Source organism: Polypterus senegalus, chromosome 2 (genome assembly GCF_016835505.1).
Source record: "Polypterus senegalus isolate Bchr_013 chromosome 2, ASM1683550v1, whole genome shotgun sequence".
NCBI classification, from domain to species: domain Eukaryota; kingdom Metazoa; phylum Chordata; class Cladistia; order Polypteriformes; family Polypteridae; genus Polypterus; species Polypterus senegalus.
Genome location: NC_053155.1, coordinates 135,755,325 through 135,779,735, shown reverse-complemented (window position 1 = coordinate 135,779,735; position 24,411 = coordinate 135,755,325). Strand labels below are relative to the sequence as shown.

Genomic DNA, 24,411 nt, shown 5'->3' with positions numbered 1-24,411 from the left:
TCACATATTTTCTAGCTCAAATCCATGCAAAGTTTTATAAATAAGACCCTGGGTCTTGAAGCTTGTCTTTTACGTTTGGGGCCTGGAGTGAGGTCTGCTTGTGAGACTGATGAGCAAAGTCCTGGTCTGGATTTTGATTATTTAGAAGACTCCCCATCCGTTTTCTCAGCTTTGTTGCAGAAATTCCAGCCCTGGATTATCTGTGCTATACTGTTACTACATGTGTGCCGAATTCCTTGATTTCCCAATCCCAACTGAACAGAGCAGATGTACTAGGCAAGAGACAGTTAAGTGATTTTTTTTTCTATTGGTGGAAATAACTATATGTATATTTGTCTACAGGTCAGTCAGTCAGTCATCATCCGACCTGCTATATCCTAGCACAGGGTCACGAGGGTCTGCTGGAGCCAATCCCAGCCAACTCAGGGCACAAGGCAAGAACAAATCCAGGGCAGGGCATCAGCCCACCGCAGGGCACACACACACACACACACACTAGGGACATTTTAGGATCGCTAATGCACCTAACCTGCATGTCTTTGGACTGTGGGAGGAAACTGGAGCACCCAGAGGAAACTCATGCAAACTCCACGCAGGGAGGACCCGGGAAGCGAACCCAAGTCTCCCTACTGCAAGGCAGCAGTGCTACCACCGCACCTTGTCTATAGGTTCAAAAAGAAAAAAATATATATATATACAGTATATAAAAATGTAAGCATGATCCTGAGAGCAGAATGTGATTAGGTGAATATTGAAAGAATGAAGTGACGTAAGCAAGCAGGCATTTTTCAAAGTTGTATGAGCCATACAAAAATAAATTAATATTTTTCTGGAAACTATTTTTTAAATGTAATTAAGCAATATGTATGCAATTACAAGTCAAGTAGTAATTCACCCTACAGGAGTATTCTTAGTTTTAAAGTGGACGTGTAAACATGTTATGTCTTCTTGGTCTGGTTCCCTATGAAACACATCTGCACACTGCCTGGCTTTTATCCATCTACCCATCCATTATCCAACCCGCTATACCCTAACTACAGGGTCACAGGGGTCTGCTGGAGCCAATCCCAGCCAACAAAGGACGCAAGGCAGGAAGCAAACCCCAGGCAGAGCGCCATCCCACCGCAGTGCCTGGCTTTTATAAAGTCACTAAATACAGCTTCTCAAAAAAAGTAACTGGAGCAATAAAAGGATGCCACAACTGTGGAAAAACAGTTCAACTTCAATATTATGTATAAATTACTGTTGGAAGAAAACGACAGCATGTGGCATTCACACTAACTTGTGTAAAAAAGCTACTTACGTGGCACTTGCTTATGTAAAAAAAAAGCCCTAAATGAGTACAAGATTGACATAAAAGCTACCACATTCTGCTTTAAGACTATGCTTACATTTATATATATATATATATATATATATATATATATATATATGCATGAGTTTCCTCCGGGTGCTCCAGTTTCTTCCCACAGTCCAAAGACATGCAGGTTAGATGCATTGGTGATCCTAATATTAGCAAAGTACAGTATTTGTCAATATGACAAAGTGTAACCACCTAAGAAAGATCAGAACAAACAATCTCAGGATTCTCCATGCCTACTTTATACAATGGGAGGAAACTGATGCTGCAATACACATGATAAAACCCTAGGGACTGCACATGGAGACCCAATGAATGTATTTCCTGTGCCATGACACCCTGGCTGCCATCTTGAATGCCTGGTAAATAGCAAGAACACCAGCCAAGTGAAAGTAAAATGAAATGACAAAAAACAAAGAAGGTTGTATAATATGTCATCAATGTGCCAATTTAAAACCACAGAATGCTATTAAAACAGTTTAGCATCAAGCTTTTGCTCTCTTTCAAGTAGTACAGGTAAAGGTGTCATTTGGCTTGACTTTTCATTGCACTAATATACAGTACATTTAATTTACAAATGAGTACTGAGATTCAACTTATACTTATAAATATAATGATGATACTGCACTGAAGGAGTTTTTAAAATCTGAAATTACATTCAAATTTGAGACAACTAATTTTTACAATGGCAGGTTTCCTGATTTAGAAGTGTAAAAGACAGTCATACAAATGAGAAAGAAAAAGAAATAATACCGTGTAGTACAGTAGTTAAATGAAATAAAGACTTGGTTGAGTTGGATAAATTAAAGTTTGGCCAAATATCACAATATACTGTATGTGTCTTTGGGATGAAGAAGGAAATCCAGACATGGAGAGAGGATGCAGACTTCACAAAGGCAGTGCCAGGCTTAGCCTGCAACCCTCATCTGGAGCAGCAAGGGCCGCAGTACTGACAACTGTGCTACCATACTAATCAGTCAATTCAATATGATATTAAAGTCCTGCTTCATTGTGAAGTCAGTTGTGATAATTAGTGACACTATATAAAATTACAGTAAGTTCTCATTCACTTTACAAAATTGCAGAGTGAATATTGAAAGAATAAGAATCAAGAATTCTCCTGATGTCTCAATCATTCCAGGATAAGATTTTCATTTTCTTACACATCTTCCCAGGGGATGCCATTTCATTACAGCAGTGTTTCCCAAACTCGGTCCTGGGGACCCCTGTGGCTGCAGGTTTTTGATCCAACCAGCTTCTTTTTTTAATTGAACTCCTGGGCTAATTAAGTGAACTGATATTTCCCAAGTTCTGTGTTTAGGGAACTAATATAGAAATTAGAAAACTAAGTTTGCGAAAAAAAAATATTAAAATGTACCAAGTAGTTATATAGGAATGTTTTTTGTTTTCTTTTTAACAGTATTTTCATCTTGATTTTCATTCTACTTTTCTAGGTGTTCTAATTGTTTAATTAATCCATTATTTACTAATTAGTGGGTCTGACTCTAAAGTAGTTGTAGCCTTTGATTATTCAGTGTTGTTTGCCTGGGTGTCTGATCTGCTTGTTTTAAATTGTCATTATTAAGATACAACGAATGGGGAAAAACTGCACAGAGAAAGGGCAAAGTATAATGAAATCAACAAAAGAGAGTTAAGCGTTTAAATCTATAGCAAAAGCACAAATATTTATAAATGTCTTATAAATGTAAAAATCATGCTGCTGTGCTTTTCTCAATGTCGAATAAAAGAAAAAAAAATACCAGCTAATTAAATGAAATCAGTGTTATCAGGTGTTGTCACTGATTAAGAATCCGGTTGGAACAAAAACCTGCAGCCACAGGGGGTCCCCAGGACCGAGTTTGGGAAACACTGCATTACAGGCTACAAGCACATTAACACTCATTAATATAACATTGTCAATTTTTGCCTTGCTTAATTGTTACCAAGAACATTTCTAAAAAGACTCAGGACTTACTAACAGACAAGTCTGTTCAAGATGTACTTATAATGTGTTTGCCACCATAATATTTTGTGTTACTGATATTTGTTTTCATGTTGCCAATAAATAAAGTTTAGGAAGTATGCCATGATTATAAAATGCCACAAACAGAAAAATTTCAATCAATCTTCTCAAACAAAAATATTTATTTCAGTATTTTGAAGCAGAATTTGTTTTTTAATTCTGCAATATAATTATGCTGGCAAAAGCTCTCATAAAGGAATATATAAAGCACTGCTAGCACTGTTTTTGCAACAGTAGTGCCCCCTGGTGTAGCAGTAAAGTACTGCAAGAAACTACAACAGAAAAAGGAAACTAAAAAATGGAGGATTTATACTATTCATGCTTACTGACTAATATTTTGCAGTGGAAAAGTTAAGCTTAATCATTTTTCAGTCACTTGAACAAAAAGGTAAAAGTTCTGAAATACCAATACTAGTACAACAAAGTAGTCAGAGATTCCATTAGGTCTACTAATGTTAACCTAAGTTTTTTAGCCAGCAGTGGGCATGAAATTTGCAATTAGAAACATTGTGGCATAGTAAGCAAAGCTGCCACCTCACAGGTCAAGTGTCCTGGGTTCAAATTCCATGCCCAATTGTTGTCCATATAGAGTTTGTACTGTCCCTGTATCTGCATGTGTTTTCCTTCTATATCCAAAAGATGTGCAGGTTAGGTTAACTGATGATTCCAAATTGGTTCTGTGAATGTGTGTGAGTGGGCCCTGTAATGGACCCAGGATAGACTAGGCCCTCCGTTATCCTCAAATGGATTAATCAAGTTTGAAGATGTTATGTAATTAGCAATGTTATCCAATAATATACAACATTGTTAGTTTGTACTCTTTTAGTACCGTCAGGAGTAAGTAATGGATCAAAAGTAATAGATAAGCAAAAAGAATCTAATAATGTACAAAACTGACAAATAATGAAGAATTCCAAAACAATAGTGAATAAAGAGTACAGAGACCTCAGTGCTAAAAAAAAGTCTGGTCTTGATGCTGACAAAGTGAACATTGTTCAGCCTATATTTCATTTACCTTTTCTGTCTAAAGCTCTTTAGTGCATTGTGGACTCCCAACTCATCAGTTCCTTAACTTGTATTAAGCACATGGAACCCTTTCAATGTGGTTTCAGAGTACACCGCAGCTGTGGAACCTATGTGCTCTGAATAAGTAATGATTTGCCTATGGCAGCAAAATCTGGGCAATTTAGTATATTAATTCTGTTAAACCTTAGCATTTGATACTAGCAAGCATGACTATCCAGAAAGAAGAACATTCTCTGGCATTGCCCTCCAGTAGTTTAAGCCTATGTGACTGATAGCCGAGAGTGTGTTAGTCTTGGCAATGGTAGTTCGACCTCAACACCAGTCACACAAGGAATTACACTTCTCCTTGGCCATATTATTCATAGCTTTGGACTGGGTTTTCACTTTTATGTGAATGATACTCAGATCTATTTTAGTGTTAAAAGTGAAAGTTCACCAGAGTTTCTCAGCTCACAGCTTTCCTCAGTGACCTAGCAGGAACATTAGGGTTTAGGGTTAGATTTAGGGTAAGGGTTAGGTTTAGGATTAGAGTTGGGGACTCTTTAAAATAAAACTGCAACAAAACCAAAGATACATTAATTGGCACTAAAGCTCAGCTTAAGCAAATGAACTCCTTTTCTAGCACTCTTGGTGATGATATCATCAGACTTTCTTTTTCTGCTAGGAATCTTGGTGTTATTTTGGATCCCACCCTTTTTTATTCTACACACATTAATCACATTTTGAAACTTTTTTACTTCCACCTTTGGAACATATCGCATGTTTGCTCATTCCTCTCATTCTCTAATGCTGAGAAACTTGTCCAAGCTCTTATCACATCCCATATCGATTATTGTAACTCTCTACTGGCAGGTGTCACTTCTAATCTTCTATCACAGCTACAATTGATTCAAAACTCTGTCTCAAGAGTCCTTACACAGACCTGCAACAGTTAGCATATAACATCCAACCTGCTTTGTCTTCACTGGCTCCCTGTGTCTTACAGGATCTAATATAAAATTCTGTTATTAACCTATAATGTTTTAAAATGCTTTGCACAAGACTACATCAGCAACCTCCTTCATCTCCTTCATGCTCCAGTCTGTCCACCATGATCTACTGATTCTGGCAAATGTGATGGTCCAGGTCAGCTGCACACTCCCCAGTTGCTTCCGAGAGCCTCTTCAACACGTATACAGCAGACAAGAAGAACACAAAGATTCCATACACCACATATAGGGCCCAGTATTCAAACCCAAATAGACACTAAATATAGTTAACTTGTCATATTTTGTATTCTATTCATATATGCTATGCTTCCATGTTTAAAAGGAGTTAAGATCCATCTATTAACATTAAAATTTATAGCAGTTTAATGCAAGCAGGACATATGATAACTTCCTGAATTACACTCAAACCTACATTTAAAAAGGATTACAAATATGTATTTAACTGAGAAATATCACATGTAAAAAACAGAGTGGATAATTGTAATGACACATTAAACTTTAATAAATAGGTTGTCAAAAGTTTCAATCACAAATTGAAATGGAAAGGTGTCATCAATATTTAGTTAAATAAAATCAGCTTTAGCTTTCTTACAGGAGACTCAATTAAACAACAACTTAGGATGGAGAAATAATTAGTATGGTCAGATATGTATTTCAATTGTAATAATAAAACCAAAGAAGTAAGAATGTTAAATTATAAAGCAATTCCTTTGGTTTCCTCTGTCATCATTACTTATTTATATTACAGTAGAAGGAAAATCAAATTCAATCAGAGGAATTCTTATTAACATATACACATTGTGATGGTAATGAATTTAAAAATACTGTTTTTTTAGTCACCTAAATGAGTAATCACAAATTTTAATGACTAGAGTTCAAATATATATATATATTTATGAGGTTTTTATATGTAAAGAATTTTATTTTGTGTGTATTTCCTTTTACGTTTCTATACAGATGAAAGTCTTCAAGCCCAGGATGACATCCACCAGAATTTATTTATTTATTAAATTAAATTAGGTCAACAATTCTACCTTTGTTTGTATGTTTTGCCAAAGAGAAGAAGTTCCTGCCAAAAAACTACTCCAGGAATCAGTTTCTTTTCTTCCCCAAGAAAAATAAAAATGTTTTAGAACAGGCATTGTTACAGACCAATTTCCACACTGATGTTGAGACTGTAACTAAAGGTGTTGGAAACACAGTAGAGAAAGTGTTTTCTTATACTATTTCACATACTGAATTGGCTAGTTAAAGGGTGGCATTTAGCATCAAATCTTCAATGTATTTACAGCATAGTATATAACTCATAATGCAGCATCAGAGCTTTCTGATAGGAGGACACTGGAATTTATTCTATTCTAGGATTAAAATTGCTAAACAGAAACTGAAACAAAGTGCAAAAACGCAACATCAATCCGACAACATTTTCTAAAAGAGCAAAATAAGAATTGTAGTGGGGAACCTGGAATTCTTAAGCTATATTAAAATAAATAAAAATTTACAAATCTTAATACTATCAAACAATAGCTATGAGACATATTATTTTTAAAATGAACATTCTAATAAAATTATATTATTTCTGTCAGTGCATTCAAATATAACAAGAATTCTTATTTTAAAAAATAGACTGTTTTTTATTTATCTGGAAAACAAAGAAGTCATGCATAAAAAAAATACAAATACTTACTGCAGTACATGTATAAAGCAATCTAGTTTTCAATTCTGCTACTCATTTGTGAATCCATATCTTATAGAATGGAAAGTAAGTATCAAATAGAAATTAACAGATTTGGTTATCTATGGTGAAGCCACTAAGTAAGAGTGAAGTGGTTCAGTTATAATATAGTACCAGTGGAGGAGTTACATTAAGCCTGAAGATTGCACAAGACAAAATAATTCCATATTTCAACCAATTTGAAGGTGCACAATATTTAACATATGCAATATATGCTGTAATATGACTTTTTGATACTTGTATACTGACAATATATTTGAATCTTCTGAATAACTGTGGCTCCAATATAAGCTTTCATCAAAACATTTAATTTACTGCATTCAAATCAGATACTTCACGATTACAAAACAGGTCAATTTTCTTCATCTCCTTCTTCTCAAACTATATGCTGTGATTATTAATCTTTCTAGCTACAATAAAAATATAGTCAGTATCTGCAGACTATACCAGTTCTTTCAAAGAAATGCATCTCTGGATAAGTTGAAACAGTGTTTGTAACTGAATGCTTCAATTAGATTTTCAGATAATGAATTTAGGAAATCCTAAAATAAAATAGACTTTTTGTCAATTTGTGCAAACATGGTTGGTCCATGTCACCCTCAAAACTGTATATCACATGGACCTCTCTCAACACAGACTCAAAAATGAAACCAGGTCATAATGCTACTTTTTAGAGACCTGTTTCACATTTTGGAAATATCCCCTGCTTAGTCCTTATTGGAATTATAAGACCTTATTGGTTCTGTCTTGTTTAACAATAAGAATCCTAAGACACTTACTATGAAACAATTTGAACAGGATGTCCTATTTTACTTAATTAAAAAAGGATTAATTCACATTCTGAGGAACAATTCAAAAGTTTTTTAGAATCTGCTAGGCATTCATCAATGTTGTCCTTAATTAACTGAACGTGTTAAACCGATGCTAACCTTTTCGGTATACAAGTGATTTCTTCGTATGATTTTTTTTCTTTCGTTATCATTTTGAAGAGTAAGGGATGGCATATTGAATCTAATTTGAAGAAGATGCAGTACTGTATGACTTACTGATTTTTGATGTGTTCACTGTAATGAAATCCTTATAAACAACAGAATTCAAATAAAAAAAGAAAATGGCAGTTTTAATAAGGACATTGCTAATAATTTTCCTCAGTATAGCAATTTCAAAAAGATCTAAAATTCATAGTTAATAACCATTAAATAAAAAGTATATCAAAATTCATAACAGAAAACCATGTAGCAAGACTGGTGCCTGCCTTGTACCCCATGCAGCTCTGAAAACCTCCAGCCCCTTCGTGATCCTAAATTAGATTTAATGGGTTTGGGAACTCAGTGAAGAGTGCCATACAAAAGCAAACTGAATTAAACAATACAAAATTCCAAGCTACCCTGAAAAAGAATAAAGCAAGCACAGAATATATGTACATAGATGGACCAACACCAAAGCAAAATTAATGGATTACAAAATGAAATAATAGAAAAGACTGTGTGCAAGAATAAATATATGTATTCAATTTTAAAACTCCCTAAAATCTCCTAGCATTAGATTTCTGTTGCATACTCTAGAAATGCTGTAGAGGAAAAAGAAAAATGTTTAAAATGATGTGCATATGCACTTATATAAAAGAGTAAAATGTTATCTCTGTCTTTACAAGCAAATACTGTACCTCATCAAACACCTTGGAGCAGACATGCTTATCTAATACTGGGACATATTTTGCCTTCTGTAGCACAACTGTTGGAGCCAGTGCATCCAGGATGGTTAACCTCTTGGCCACCAAACTATTGACTTTAAGCCATCTAGAAGAGGACAACTCCAAGGAGCTGAAAGACAACAACATACATTGTATGTTATTTTTTGAAGTGAATACAACAGTAAAACTCTATACAAGAATAAATAAGTGAAGATTTTTTTAGCATCCTAATTTTCGCAATTGTAAATACTGAAAAAAATTAGTAGAATTTAATTAATGCATGGAACAGCTACCCCTATGATCACAATGTTAAATTCCTGTCTCAAAGTTATCATCAAATCATTGGAATTTCCATGTTTTTGTGAAAGGGACATCAAGCACAAGGACATACATAATTTATTATTTTTGTGTATTCCACAAAGTTACAATGTTCAGAATATTTATATTAGTATTATTAAAGTTTCAACATAATTCTCATATGTTCATCCATCACTTCCTTCTCAAACCTGCTCTGATCCAAAGGATACGGGGTTGAGGTCAGGGAGCAGTCCAGAAGCATGGCAGGTCCAAGGCAGGAATCAACCAAAACAGGGTGATATCCTATCACTTGTCACACATACACAAACATAACCATACAAACATAAGCCCAAGAAAAGAGGAATACCCACATACAGTATACTTAGTGAGACTATGCAAACTCCACATTGACAAAGACTGAGAATCCAGCCCAGCCTACTGGACTTCTGAGGAAGAAATGCTAACCACTGCATTGCCAGACCACCTGAACTATGCCTTATCCATTTCTGCTCAAATACTTCATGCAATAATTGGTTTAAACTCCAAATATGCCTAGGCATCTAGAAGATCTTACTAAGAAATGTTGTTATCTTTAAAGTAGCAAGGACCGCAGAGTGATTGGCATCATCATAAAATACTTTCTGAAATATTACAGCAATAGATGTGTGCCCCAAAAATGTGGGAGCTTAAAAGGTGGTAGTTTTAGAATCTTATTGTAGAACATCATTATCTACAAGCTTTCAAATCTTCTGCACAAGTGTATACATCATCTTTGGTATGAATATGGGTTACTTTACTTCAGTTGGAAATGTTAACACTCTGCTTATTAATGCAGAGAAGTAAGAAAAATGAATAAAAATGGACAGGTTAAGGGAACTGGTGGGTCATTATTGGAACTTCTTTTAAACTCTGCTAAAAATGTATTCACTTCTATATGTGTTCAAGCAAAATGTTAATTCATTCTCAGATATACATTAATGAATATCTCACCTACGCATTTCTTTTTTCTAGATATTTTTGTATAGTTTTTCTTGATGTGTATAGCAGTAAGCCCACCAAAACTTGTGACACAGCAAGTGAAAATTTTATTTAATCTTGGTAGGTAGTTCACTTTTTAATTGTATAGGAGAGCTGAATATGTAACATTTTTATTTTATTCAGTCACTGAATCCAATGAACCTTCTTAATCACATTTTAGGATCAAGAAAAAGAAAGAGCACTAGCCCATCAGAGTTTTTCTTTTTTTCTTTAAGAGATAAAATGAAATAAATTGTGTATACATAAATTGTCTCTGGGTTAATCAAGTATGTGGATAAAGGTGATTTAAGTAATCCTAGCAGCAATTCCTTCTTTGTGTGACCATTTTTGGCCACAAGAGTTCTCTACATCAGGGTCCCCAACTCAAGTCCTGGAGGGCCCCAGTGGCTACAGGTTTTAATTCTAACCCTTTTCTTAATTAGTGACCTGTTTTTTGCTGCTAATTCACTTCTTTTGAATTAATTTTAATTGACTTGTTTTTAAGAGTTGTTCCCCTGAATTTCTTTTCTTACATGGCACCCAAACAAAAGTGAAATGTGAAGTGAGTGAGCCAAGAGAAGTCCAACTAAGTCAGGGCCTCAAACTCCAACCAAATTCACTCCAACCAGCTTAATTATGCTCTGATTCTTGTTGTTAATTAAACCCGTTCTTTAATCCTGTAGCTTGTTGCAGCCCTCATTGTGCAATAGCAGACATTTCCAAAATTGTTCATTTCCTCTTTTCGAAGAGCACTGTTAAAAGGTTTTGGGGACATGAGCAGATCAACACTCCTGAGACCTTCGTCTTCTCTTATTTTCAGATATTGTGTGATCAACACAATATCTGGTCATGTTTTGTCTCACTTTTATCTCATTATTGTTTGGCTGCTAATTCAGGGAAAAAGACACAATTGAGCTGTCTGAGTCTTCAAGAGCAAATCAAATAATATTAATTCGAAAGAAGTTAATTAACAGCAAAAACAGGTCAATAATTAAGGAAAGGGTTAGAATGAAAACCTGCAGCCACTGGGGCCCTCCAGGACCAGAGTTGGGGACCCTGATGTAGAGAACTCTTGTGGCCAAAAATGGTCACACAAAGAAGGAATTGCTGCTAGGATTACTTAAATCACCTTTATAAACTTTTCTTCTTGGAAACTTTCTCATCATTGCAAAGTGGATTATAAATTACTGTTTGGCAAGTATGGTTCAAAACATGGTTCAAAATCAGCACTTAGTTTAAAAAGACTGCACTGTGGCACAGTGGTTATTTCCATATTCAAAACACATACACCTTGGGTGAACTGGCAACTCTGACTTGGCCCAGTGTGAGTTCATGTGGTGGTGGGTCTGTCTGTTGGTGTGTGTGTGTGTGTACATTGATGGTCTGGTATTCCATATAATGTTGTTTTTTTGCTTTTTCCCTGAGGCTACCAAGAAAGGCAGCAACTACTCCCAGCCTTCGCCTTAAGCTTAATAAGGAGCACTGGAATGAACATGTATATATTTAAATAAAAGGACAATTAGTATAATAACATACTTAGCATAATAATATATAATAATTAACATAATGTTTCTGAAAACAATGCAGGATTTTTTTCAATTGCATCATTCCATGTAAACATTATGATCGATGCAGTATATTCTTTATTAAAGTCAACTATACAAACGAATGCTAAAATACTTTTCCCTTGATATAATGCTGAAGAAAGTTATTAAAACATTAAAAGTCATAAATTAGATTTGCTCATTGTACGGAGTAGAGAGTCATATACAGTTTGCACACATACATCAAGATTTTATTATAAACATAATCCATAATAAATAATAAAATTCCAATATTTATTACCTATAGCAGACATAGAATTTCAGTGCAAAAATTACTAGATAATACAAAATAGACTTTCTAATGCATACTTCAAAGTAGAGGCCATTCATATAAAATATACACTAAGGCAAAAAAAAATAAAATAACTTACTGTTTAGATTCTCTTTTTGCTTTCTTTATTGTTTTTCTTTTACCATCTAAATTTAATTCTGCAATTAGAAATGTTGTACTCAGTTAAATAAACTGTTTCGAAGGAATAATCCCACACCTACATGACTAAATTATCAAAATTAACAGAAACAGACAACTGAAGAAGCTGCACACAGGAAAAGCTGCCAGACCAGACAGAGTCAGTCCTCGAGTTCTTAAGGCCTGAGCTGACCAACTTTGTGGTGCTCTCTGTCATCTGTTCAGTCTCTTTCCCAAAGCTCTAGAAAGTCCGGCTGCTGTGAAAAACATCCTGCAGTGTTCCTGGTCCAAAGAATGCAGGCACCTCTTCACCTAATGACTATAGTCCAGTAGCACCTATGTCTCACACCATGAAGACCTTTGAGAGGCTGGTCTTGGACTATATGAGTCCTCTTGTGGTAGACCACCTGAACCCACTGCACTTTGCCTGTCAGATAAAGATTGGAGTGGAGGATGCAATTATCTCTCTGCTCCACAAGGCTTATTCTCACCTGGAAAAAGCTGGTATTTCATATGTTAGAAAAAAAGTTAAAAAATGCCTGCACTTCCTTTAGACATCTCAGTAAAACTCCTCACAAACTAATACAGGTGCCCAGTGCAGTCCAACCTTACTGGCTGTGTAATATCCTAAAATAGCACCTGATTGATTGAAGACCGTAAAGCACTACAAACGGCCGTGAAAGTGGCACAGAATATTATTTTCACTTATCCACCTTATGTTAAGGACATATACAAAATTTGGTGCCTTAGAAAATCAAACATGATTATTAAAGATCTCTGCCATCCTGCACAGTCACTGTCCTCGTTCCTCACTTCTGGAGACCATTCAGTTGCAGTATGGTTATGCAAGCCACTACAGAATACATGCACAAGTATTTTAACCATAAAACGTACCAGTTATAACTTCATGTTTTTTAGAAAAATTATCTTCAAAAACCTCTTCAGTTTCAGGCAATAACCAGTTTTCACGAATAGTACTTCTGTCTGTGATTTTCACACCATTTCTTATAAATCCTAATAATGTGGACCTTGTGTGAGCTGAAATGACAGAGAAGATATCATAGAAACATTAAATAATGTCCAAAGTAGCTAAGAGATAAACTGTAATAATAGCTCATCATCATTTTTTAAAAAGCCAACAGTATCTCTTGTTTATGTGTCTTGGTAGATTGTTTTAGGTTCTCTTGTCCGCAAAATGAGCTGTGCCTTAATACATCATAAAATAATGTTACTTCTAATGATATTTAGCACCTACCAGTATGTTTAATCTTCTGTCTCTGTAGATCCTTTAACTTCACATCAGCAGGTGTAAGATCACGAAACCCATCCTTATGGTGACGATAAAATGTATGACTCCAACTAGTGGCAGATAAAGGCCTTTTCTCAAGTCTGATGTCCTTTATTTTTCTCTGAACAACAGATGCACTAAGGGCTCTTGAATGGATTCTAATTAGACATAATAACATAAAAAATAAGTTTGAGGTTCCAATGTCTTATGCAGATACTTTTTCAATGTTGTTAAAGGGTACCATTTCAACTACTGTACATGACTCGAAAACTTATTTTTGAACCCTGTGACTATTTTGGCAATGAAATGCTTGTTGACTTCAGTCTTAAATACACTTCCCCTTAATATTCACCAATGTCCTCAAGTGTGCGATTCATTACTTTATTAAGATAATTTTTCTGAATTAGCTTTAGGTTCCCATGCAGCTTTCTCTACTCAAGACTAAAGAGGTTTAAAGGAATACTCCACCCAAAACTGATATTTTGTATATGTTACTTACCATGTGTTTTGTACTGATGAGAGAAAGGAAATAAACATATCTATACTAATAAAAGGCAATGCCCTCACTGACTGACTGACTCACTCACTCACTGACTCATCGCTAATTCTCCAACTTCTCGTGTAGGTAGAAGGCTAAAATTTGGCAGGCTCATTCCTTACAGGTTACTTACAAAAGTTAAGCAGGTTTTATTTCGAAATTCTACGCGTAACGGTCATAATTGAATCCTACTTACGTACATATATACGTCCTTAGCCTGCAGCTCGGTCGCTGTGTGAGGCGGTGTTGCGTCCCCCATCCTAACGCCTCCCACGTAATTGACTGCCTGCCTATATAAGGCCATCCGTCGCTCCAGTCTCTTCATTCCCTTCTTTGCTTCGCCACGGTATTCACGTCTACCTGCTAATAACTGCAGCCTTTTTATTTAATCCACGGCTTCTCCGCTGTTTTATTGTTTGTTTATTACAATACGAAGTTATCGATGAAGGCAGTTATATGCTTACAACGCTTGACAGATGATGAATGTTACTTCAACACAAGTCCTGCAAATACTAACGTAATTGAAACAAACCATGAAACTCAAACCGATTATGACAGCAGTAATCCAAGCTGTGAGAAAACAGCAAAAAGGAGGTGTGTCAGACGTCGTGGTACATTTTCTGATGCAGCTAGACGGAAATAACTTTGTGACGCTGCCGCTAAATACTCGCAGAAAAATCCACAAGTTAATAGACACGCTGTCGCTAAATTCTCGCAGAAAAATCCACAAGTTAATAGACACGCTGTCGTTAAATACTCACAGGCAAATCCACAAGTTCATAGAGACACTGTCGCTAAATACTCGCAGGCAAATCCACAACTTAATAGAGACGCTGCCGCTAAATACTTGGAGGCAAATCCACAAGTTAATACCGGGAATGCCTGTTAAACATCTTAGATTCAGGAGTAGCGATTTCGGTAGTGAGATGTCTATCGAGGTGATCACCATCAATCAAAGAACTGTCACTTACCGAGTGGTTTCCATGCCCGGAGATGGTACCTGCCTTTTCCATTCTCTGTGTTACATATTGCACGGCCATATCAGGCTCAATCTTGATATCCGGAGGAACACTGTGTCTTATGTATTGAATGACTGGGACAGGTTCAAGGTGTGGACTGATGACGGTACAAGAGATAATTATACTACACAGGAGCACTATAAGAGTGAAATGCTTAAGCCCTTCACCTATGCATCTGCATGTGAGTTGATAGCTGTCGTTGAATTGTTCGGTTGTCACTTTCAAGTGTACCGAAATGACCAAATATTTTACACCTTTGGAGAACCGCCAACGCCTCTTAAACATCTTAGATTCACAGGTGATGATTTGAGTAGTGGACACTTTGATGTTTATGAATGTTTCAACTCTCAAAAGCTGGATACGAAGTTATCGATGAAGCCAGTTGTATGCTTACAACGCTTGACAGATGCCGAATGTCACTTCAACATAGAGATGGGATTTATTGCTCTTTGAGGGGATCCGGATCTTGGCGATCCATTCCTTTCAAAGAGCCGTTCAAAAGAATGGCTCTTTGGCTCTTTTTAAATATTTAGTCCGTTTTAAGACGCCAGCTTGGGGGCATCTCAGTTTATCCTGGAAATAATCACGGGGAGGAATGCTGAGGTGAGATTTGTAGTCAAATAATTAAAACTCAGATATCACACACCAATACTGAGTTTGAATTAATCTGAAATATTGATTATTACCTCATTTGTCATGTGTGGACTATATTCCATAGGGTTGCACAACATCCTTCTACTTAGACAGTGACATCACTATTTTGGATTTACCTTTAGTACAAAGTGTGTGTATGTGTAAAGCTACGTTGACTTATGTTATTCATACAATACCTACTCACAAATAAACATCAAAAACAAAGCCGGCTGCAATGAATTTCTGTGCAAAACAGCTTTTACTACAAACACTTCCACACAAGAACATTGTTATTACCCAAGAACATTTTGATAGAAAACAAAAAATATTTCAAGTTTTAAATATATACTGTAGATAAAATTAGAATAAATAAAATGGAAATGTCTACATTACTACTTCTACTATTACTACTATTACTACTGTAAACTTTGCAAATAGGACATCAGCCCCTTCAAGTCTGAACACAATGAACACAAAATGCAATGTAAATAAATACAAAGCAGTTCCTTACTTTATGGCTTTTTCTGCCTCTTTCTTTTTCTTGGGCAAATTTGCATTAAGGAAGACAAAAGCTCTGACCTTTTTGGGCTTAAGGCAACTTCTCCTCTCTGAGATTATCTGTCCAGTTTTCGAGAATATTCTCTCAGAGGGAACTGATGTCGCCACAACACAAAGCTTCTTGGCCATCAGCTTGCTAAACCTGGGGTAAACAGGGGCTCGACTCTCGCACCCCTGCTGGGTGATGCCCTCCCCCTGTGTGGGTCCGCCCCACCCCTCCTGGGTGTGCCCCCTCCTCCGCAAGACTGTTCTGTCTCGCGGAGGAGCTAATTTGTGTGCATCTGTGTGAAACACGCATAGGAAAAAAAGAACGACAGAAAGAACGGCTCCCCAGCCGCGACTTGGCTCCCATCGTTCATGTTTATGAGACGTTCAAAAGAATCGATTCGTTCGTGAATGACACAACTCTATTTCAACACAAGTCCTGCAAATACTAACTTAATTGAAACAAACCATGAAACTCAAACCGATAATGACAGCAGCAATCCAAGCTGTGAGAAAACAGTAAAAAGGAGGCGTGTCAGACATTATGGTATATTTTCTGATGCAGATAGACGAAAACAACTTTGTGACACTGCTGCCAAATACTCGCAGAAAAATACACAAGTTATTAGACACGCTGCCGCTAAATACTCGCAGGGAAATCCATAAGTTCATAGAGACGCTGTCGCTAAATACTCGCAGAAAAATCCACAAGTTAATAGACATGCTGTCGCTAAATACTCGCAGGCAAATCCACAACTTAATAGAGATTCTAACTAAGCCATAGCACTGACCTGAATCTCGCTGAAGTGCTGTAGCTGGACCTGAAGGGGTTGAACTTGCATCAAACTTCACAGAGCTGGTAGAACTTCACAAACTGAAGACGGAGAAATCCCACCAAGAAAATGTCAGACACTGATGATTGGTGTTAAGAGTTGAAATAGTTGCTGGTAACGGAAGGGTCACAAGTGATGGAATGTGAAAGGTTCATTTACTTTTACACACGAGGGTTGCTGGTGACTTGTTAAATAGCACAATTTAACGATCTGTGAGCTCAAATTTCCTTTTATGTGTGTGAAGAATTTGGTTAGTATATTTATTCTATTTATTACGATTTCATGTTCATATGAATGTTTACATAATTCCCAGCATGGCATACTTTTTGGAAGATCTTGTATTTCTCTAGAACTTTTTTATATCTTTGTCAACCCAAAAAATAAAATATTTTTAGGTTCCACAACTGATCTAAACTCGTGATTAACATTTAAATTGTTCAAATAAACAATACCTTTTTTGAATGAGTTCATTTCCATTATGATACCAGTCGAGCATGACACACTCTGCACGGAGTTTGAGAGCCCTTTGCAGATCTTGCTTTGCATGGTGAATTTCTGTCTGTAGTAAATCTTTATCTTCACTCTGAAAGACAACATGAGATGTTTACTCCAATGAAAGAAGTAACCTTTGTGTCAACAATGGGGCCTTACAAGACACCATTTTTATGTTTTTTAAAATATACAATTTAATACATTGTAAAAATACATTTTATGAATTACAATTCTACCATTGGCCTGCAGGATAATTAAAATGAGATAAAGAAAATGTACAGAAATGTACTTACTGTACACATTACCTTTACATTTAAACACCAATCTGTCTTTATAGCAAATATCCAAAATAATGCGTGTATTCATTGTACAGCATGGTTTTACAAGTTTCATTGTGCACTGTTTATTGTTTATGTCTTGATAGTTTGAAACATAGAACAGAAAATTTGGAAAAAGTGGAAAAACCGTTTTAAAAATCTGAAGACTAAAATATTTAATAAATGTTTCGGAATGCAAGGTGTAATAAGACACATGAGGATGGTCAATAGGTTAGCTACCAAGGAAAAAGCTTACTGATGCACCATTGTAAAGCCAGCAAAAAAGATTGAAACATAAATTTTACATTTCATTGATTAAAGCATTAGATAAAAAAAATTAAAGCATATGCTTCAAAATGTGCTTTACTCCATTCTATGGGAAGCTAATCAAGTAGAAAAATCCACCTTAATGAAAGGACAAGCGTCTGTGTATCTGTGTGTCCATCTGGTTTTTATGTCTCTTGTTATATGCCATTTGGCATGGGATTTGTACAAACAAAGCTAATGTTTGTCATTTCATTGCAGTGAAAAATACAATGCATTTTATTACAAAATACATTTCCAGAAAATGGTGCACTACTGATGTTAATGCTAAATTCACTGAGGTGTACACTGATTACAACCTGTCATAGAAAGGTATCACAGCTAGTACTATAAAATGTATAAGTGGAAAATTTGTCTAGGGAAAATGTACTAACTACACGAGTCTGCATAAGAACAAATTTTTAGAAGAAGATATGCTTTTTCGTCGGAAGTAGGGAAGTTAAGACAAAATTCATATTTATGATAATATAAATGTTACCACAAATGGCTGAGGTGATCCAGCTTCTCTTTTATCACAGCTGTAGCAATGGTACCTTCCCCCTGTCGCTTGGGACATCTCGTATAGGAATGTGTTGGCATCCAGATCATCACAATTAAATGAGATAGTGTGAATAGGAACTTCTGGACGCAGCTCAGTCTCAGTCAAAATCATCTCCAGAGGCTTTTGTTTGCAGTAACACGAAAAAAAAGTTAATAAACAACACATTCATACAGGCTCACTTCTGAAGAGTAAACATTTTGGATTTTGAATTCATGTCAGTTGCTATATAGTTTAAAGCATGCAGATAACCCATTAAATTACTTGCCACATAGTCATCAATTTCTACTATCAAGATACATTATAAATACTGTCTCAGTTTATGTGTAAACAAAGCTGTAAAATTACCAGGTCAAGCATACAACACTAGGGCTGGGAATTATCACTGATGTCACGATTTGATTCCATTGCCCCGATTCAAGTCAATATTGATTTTTTCTTGGCTGAATTAGTGTGCACTGATATATTTGAAGTGGTGGCTTTTTTTAGAGATTACTTAACCATGCATAGAGAACATTAATATAATGTGACAAATTTTAGTAACACTTTATTTGAAGGGTGTCTACATAGCGACTTCATAACATATGCAAAAGCATGGAATGACACTTAAAAAGAAATATGTGATTAGTAATGAACAGTTATTTCATTTGGAAGGTGTGGAACAAAATATCGTCACTCTTTAAAAAAGAAAAAGAAAAAAACTTTTTCACAACACTGCACACTTTCAAAATTCAGCATAATTTACCTAACATATATGTATTGCCACATCAGAGTCCAAATATATCATGGGGACTCCTTGAATTAACACAATGCAATGTATCTACTTTATAAAACATCTATATCATCTTGTGAATAATATTATTATAAGATAATCAAAACAATTGTTTCTTAAATAATAAATGTTATCAATAACCGTTTTATGTTATGAATCTCCATGCAGACACCCTTCAACTAAACTGTTAGCCAAATTTATTCCCCTACTGGACATTTAAAATAATCTTGAAATAGTCGAAATTAAACATATAGCAGGAAGACTCGTGACTTTCTATAATTCTAAGTTACACATATCTTCCGTTGCTCACATGTAGCAGTCACATTAATCGTCTCAAAAATGTATCCTCACAGCATTTTAAAATGAGGATCTAATACAGGTGCTCCAGATCTAATTATGTAGATCCAGATCGTCTGGATGACTTTGATTTATGCGGAGACGATTCCAGTTCAGCGCAAAGACAATTCTTCATGTCATCAGTTTGCACACTTCTCGATTTCTCCGGGATTTTTCAGGTGATTTTCTATGTAATAAATGTAGTAAGTTATACCATAATGAAAATTGCATTATTAGATCTGGACCACCCTATACTGATGCGTGTTGATAAAGATGTTGGATGAATGGAACATAAAAGAAAAAGAACCAGTTATCATGACTGACTCTGCTAATATGAACTGTATGGTACAGCTTATGGAGCTACTTCATGTTGGCTGCACACTCTCAATTTGGTATCGCCAGCTGCTCTGAAAATTCCAACAATTGCCCACTTGCTTGGCGAGGTAAGCCGTGTTGCAAACTTTTTCCACTGTAGCAATATAGTTAGACATTGTCTTAAAGAGAAGCAACATTTATTGGATTAGCCAACACACAAACTTGTGATTGATATGGTCATGAGATGGATCTGCACATTGTAAATGCTCAAAAGGTTTTTGGAACATCAGCCAGAGAACCATGATGTTTGTGGATGACATTGGAATCTGTAACGAGAGTAGGGAGCAGGTTGAGGAGACCCTGGAAATGTGGAGATATGCTCTAGAGAGGAGAGGAATGAAGGTCAGCAGGAACAAGACAGAATGCATGTGCGTAAATGAGAGGGAGGTCAGTGGAATGGTGAGGATGCAAGGAGTAGAGTTGGCGAAGATGGATGAGTTTAAATACTTGGGATCAACAATGGGGATTGTGGAAGTGAGGTGAAAAACAGAGTGCGGGCAGGGTGGAATGGGTGGAGAAGAGTATCAGGAGTAATTTGTGACAGATGGGTATCAACAAGAGTGAAAGGGAAGGTCTACAGGACGGTAGTGAGACCAGCTATGTTATATGGGTTGAAAACGGTGGCACTGACCAGAAAGCAGGAGATAGAGCTGGAGATGGCAGAGTTAAACATGTTAAGGTTAGCATTGGGTGTGACGAAAATGGATAGGATTAGAAATGAGTACATTAGAGAGTCAACTCAGGTTGGAAGGTTGGGAGACAAAGTCAGAGAGACAAGATTGCATTGGTTTGGACATGTGCAGAGGAGAGATGCTGGGTATATTGGGAAAAAGAGGAAAAGAGGAAGGCGTAAGAGATGGTTTATGGATATGGTGAAAGAGGACATGCAGATAATGGGTGTAACAGAGCAAGATGTAGAAGATCATCCATTGTGGCAACGCCTAACGGGAACAGCCAAAAAAGAAGAAGAAAAAGCCAGCAAGCCACCTCAGTATCTCTGCTTACTGTATAGGCAGCAAGGTTGTTCCCGGTGTGATAGGAATGCAGCACGCTTGTCTGCAACAGATCCTCCACAGGTATCCCATCATTTCTAATGTAGAGACATTTGATTCATCATGAAGTAATCTTTTGCCCTGGATGATCAGCTGTCTCAAGTTAGGGCAATGCTTTGCTTAAGATCTTCATAAGCCCTAGGTACAGTAACTTCACTCCTTTGCTTTCAGTTTGGTATAGCATACTGCAGTGTGAAAACTTGTATCATTTGTCGAAAGTCCAGTGCAGGGTCTCATATCTTTACAGAAAAAAACTGCTACAGATTGTTATTTTTTGGGCACAAGGTGAATTAAACGGAAGCTTGGAGCTATCTGCCGTCTGCAGTGTAGATTGTTTAGGCTCTGCACATTTGGATGTCAACTGAGATTACACTTATGGGTGCAGAAAATGATTTCCCAAATTTGTTGTGATACTTTGTGAAATGCACAGCTTATATATGGCTTTGCTTTTATCTAGTTGTTCTTTTTGTTGCATCCATACATCTGATTTAAGTGTCGAAGACACTGATTTCAGTGAAGGAGGACACATCATTTTATGTATTACTACCTGCAGCCAGACCCTTCTTAGTCTATGTGAGGTAATAAAGTGCTTTTTCTGTAGAAAAAAACGAAGATAAGCAAAAATCTGCAAATACTAATTGAGCAGGGTAAAGATTCACAGATCGATATTGAGACTTTAAGAATCGATATCGAATTGTTTTAACGAAAAATAAGGATTAATCGGAAAATCAATACATTTAAACCCAGTTCCTACACAACACGTTACAGAATCATCATGAAAGATTCAGTGATGCTTCTGAGAGTGAAGCTATCATAAGCAATGTTCACACTTATACAAATTACATGAAAAGTTTATGAACTGTACTTATTCATGCACAGTACCTGTCTGTTATTATTAAGCAATTGTCTGTAACAGTAAAAGATGTAGAATTAACTGAGGAAATTACAAAGGTCCTGATATCAAACGGTACAGTTAGGATTACAGCTCAGGTAAAACTCTAAAACATCTGGGACTTGGTTAGCACAGACCTTTCGTGCAACTTTCTGTAAAAGAAAGAATCCAAGAATTTTTGAATTACATCAGTCAGGTAAATAAGTGAGGTGTATTAGTTAAGTTTGAATTTTCTCACTACTGACTTGCTGTGTGTTACGTACCAATGTTCCATTGAATTAAAGACATGAATGATATACCAAAGAAATAAAATAAGCTGTAGCAGTGCTGCTTAAAACGTCCTACATCTCCTAGATGCCCCAGTGGTTTAACACTATTGGACAGCTTTGGTGGGCGCAGGGGCTGCTGGGAGAAAGATTGAGTAGGTGAGACATCATCTATCTGTTTGTTAATACAGCTCATACACACAACTGGATTGCGACTTGACCACTCAGAATATACAGTTTCTGTCTGGATGTACAGTAATCCCTCGCTATATCGCGCTTCGACTTTCGCGGCTTCACTCCATCGCGGATTTTAAATGTAAGCATATCTAAATATATATCACGGATTTTTGCTGGTTCGTGGATTTCTGCGGACAATGGGTCTTTTAATTTAAAGTACATGCTTCTTCAGTTTGTTTGCCCAGTTTATTTCATACAAGGGACGCTACTGGCGGATGGCTTAGAAGTTACCCAATCAGAGCATGTATTATGTTATTAAATAAAACTCCTCAATGATATACGATGTGCTTCCCGAGCGGTGCTTGATTGTTTGCTTTTCTCGTTCTCTCTCACTCTCTCTAACTTTCTCTGCGCCTGACGGAGGGGGTGTGAGCAGAGGGGCTGTTTGCCTAGAAGACACGGACGCTACTCTAAAAAATGCTGAAAGACTACCTTCACATTGCTCCCTTTTTTGCAGCTGCTTTATCGCGGTGCACATACTTAAAAGCTTAACAGCACGTATTGATTTTTTGATTGTTTGCTTTTCTGTCACATTCTCTCTCTCACTGACATTCTCTGCTCCTGATGGTGCTCCTTTAAAGAGAAGATATGTTTGCATTCTTTTAATTGTGAGAAAGAACTGTCATCTCTGTCTTGTCATGGAGCACAGTTTAAACTTTTGACTAAAGGGTGTTATTTCATGTCTAGAGCGCTCTAATAATGTTATCAGTGTGGGAGAGTTTATAAGGGCTTAAAATATATAAAAATAACCATACAAACATATGGTTTCTACTTTGCGGATTTTCTGGAACGCAACCCCGCAATCGAGGAGGGATTACTGTATGCGCTGTCCTGTGCCTGCTTGTCCATGTGAGTTCGAACTGATTAGATGATGATCCTAAATTTCAAAGAAGTCCAATGCAGAATGGCACACACCACATCGGGAACCTGGTAAAATAAAACTTTACATTGCTTTCAGGGCGCTGTTCACAAAGTGTTTCAATTCCACGTCCCCCATCAACTGCCCCCGCTATACTGGACTGTTTTGGACATTGTTGTTAGTGTTTTTTGTGCTGTTAGTGTTGTAATGTATTATCACAGTTGGGGAGATGGGAAGAACCTTTCCATACAAGGTTTTGGTGAAATTGTGTATTCTTTTTTCCATTATTTGAATAATATATTTCATTTTTGCTTATCTATTCGTATTGGCAATAACAGTGTCTCTGTGTGTAAGTATGTGTGTGCTGGGTCAAAGTTGGGTGTGTTCCTGGTGTTCCCGCAATAAAATAAACAAATCACTGTCTTCATGTACTATATAGAAGATTCTGTTCTAGCATACTCTGTTCTGAGTCATAAAACATAACATACACTAAAACCCCAATACATTTACCTTTGGTTTATTCATGCAGAATGTCAAGTGACATATATAAATTATATAAATTACATTCCTAATAGAATGGAGTACCAAATAATTAATTGGTGACTAATATCCTGAAAGAAATCATTTTCAAATAGGCTAGAAAGTTCTGCTTTTCATTTTAATTTATTTCAGTCATCAAAATGGAAACCTACAACTTCAGTTGTATGGGTACCAACGGTTACACATTTTCAAAAGCAGAAAAGCTAAATATATAGCTCATATTTACCTGGTCTGGCCTTCCATCTGTCAGTAGATAAATTGCCTTGGTACCAGGATCAGCAAAGGCAAGTCTCAATGCCCCTAGTGTGTTTGTAGATCCACCAGCCTAAAATAAATATTTCACACATAGTGGTTTTAATAATGTACTCAAAAGTACTTCTAATTCCAGACTTAAATATATTTAG

The 24,411-nt window shown here is 36.3% G+C and overlaps 1 protein-coding gene across 1 annotated transcript in view; it reads right to left on the bottom strand.

Annotated features, from left to right (window-relative positions):
* LOC120523403 (von Willebrand factor A domain-containing protein 3B-like) overlaps positions 1-24,411 on the bottom strand; it is a 221,403-nt gene that overhangs the window by 130,744 nt on the left and 66,248 nt on the right. Inside the window, exons 14-20 of the mRNA XM_039744685.1 lie at positions 24,234-24,332; positions 18,619-18,801; positions 17,460-17,590; positions 13,409-13,599; positions 13,048-13,191; positions 12,116-12,173; positions 8,800-8,956 (exon numbers count right to left, since the gene is read on the bottom strand). Of these exons, the coding sequence (XP_039600619.1) occupies positions 8,800-8,956; positions 12,116-12,173; positions 13,048-13,191; positions 13,409-13,599; positions 17,460-17,590; positions 18,619-18,801; positions 24,234-24,332 (963 nt within the window). The remainder of the gene's footprint in view (positions 1-8,799; positions 8,957-12,115; positions 12,174-13,047; positions 13,192-13,408; positions 13,600-17,459; positions 17,591-18,618; positions 18,802-24,233; positions 24,333-24,411) is intronic.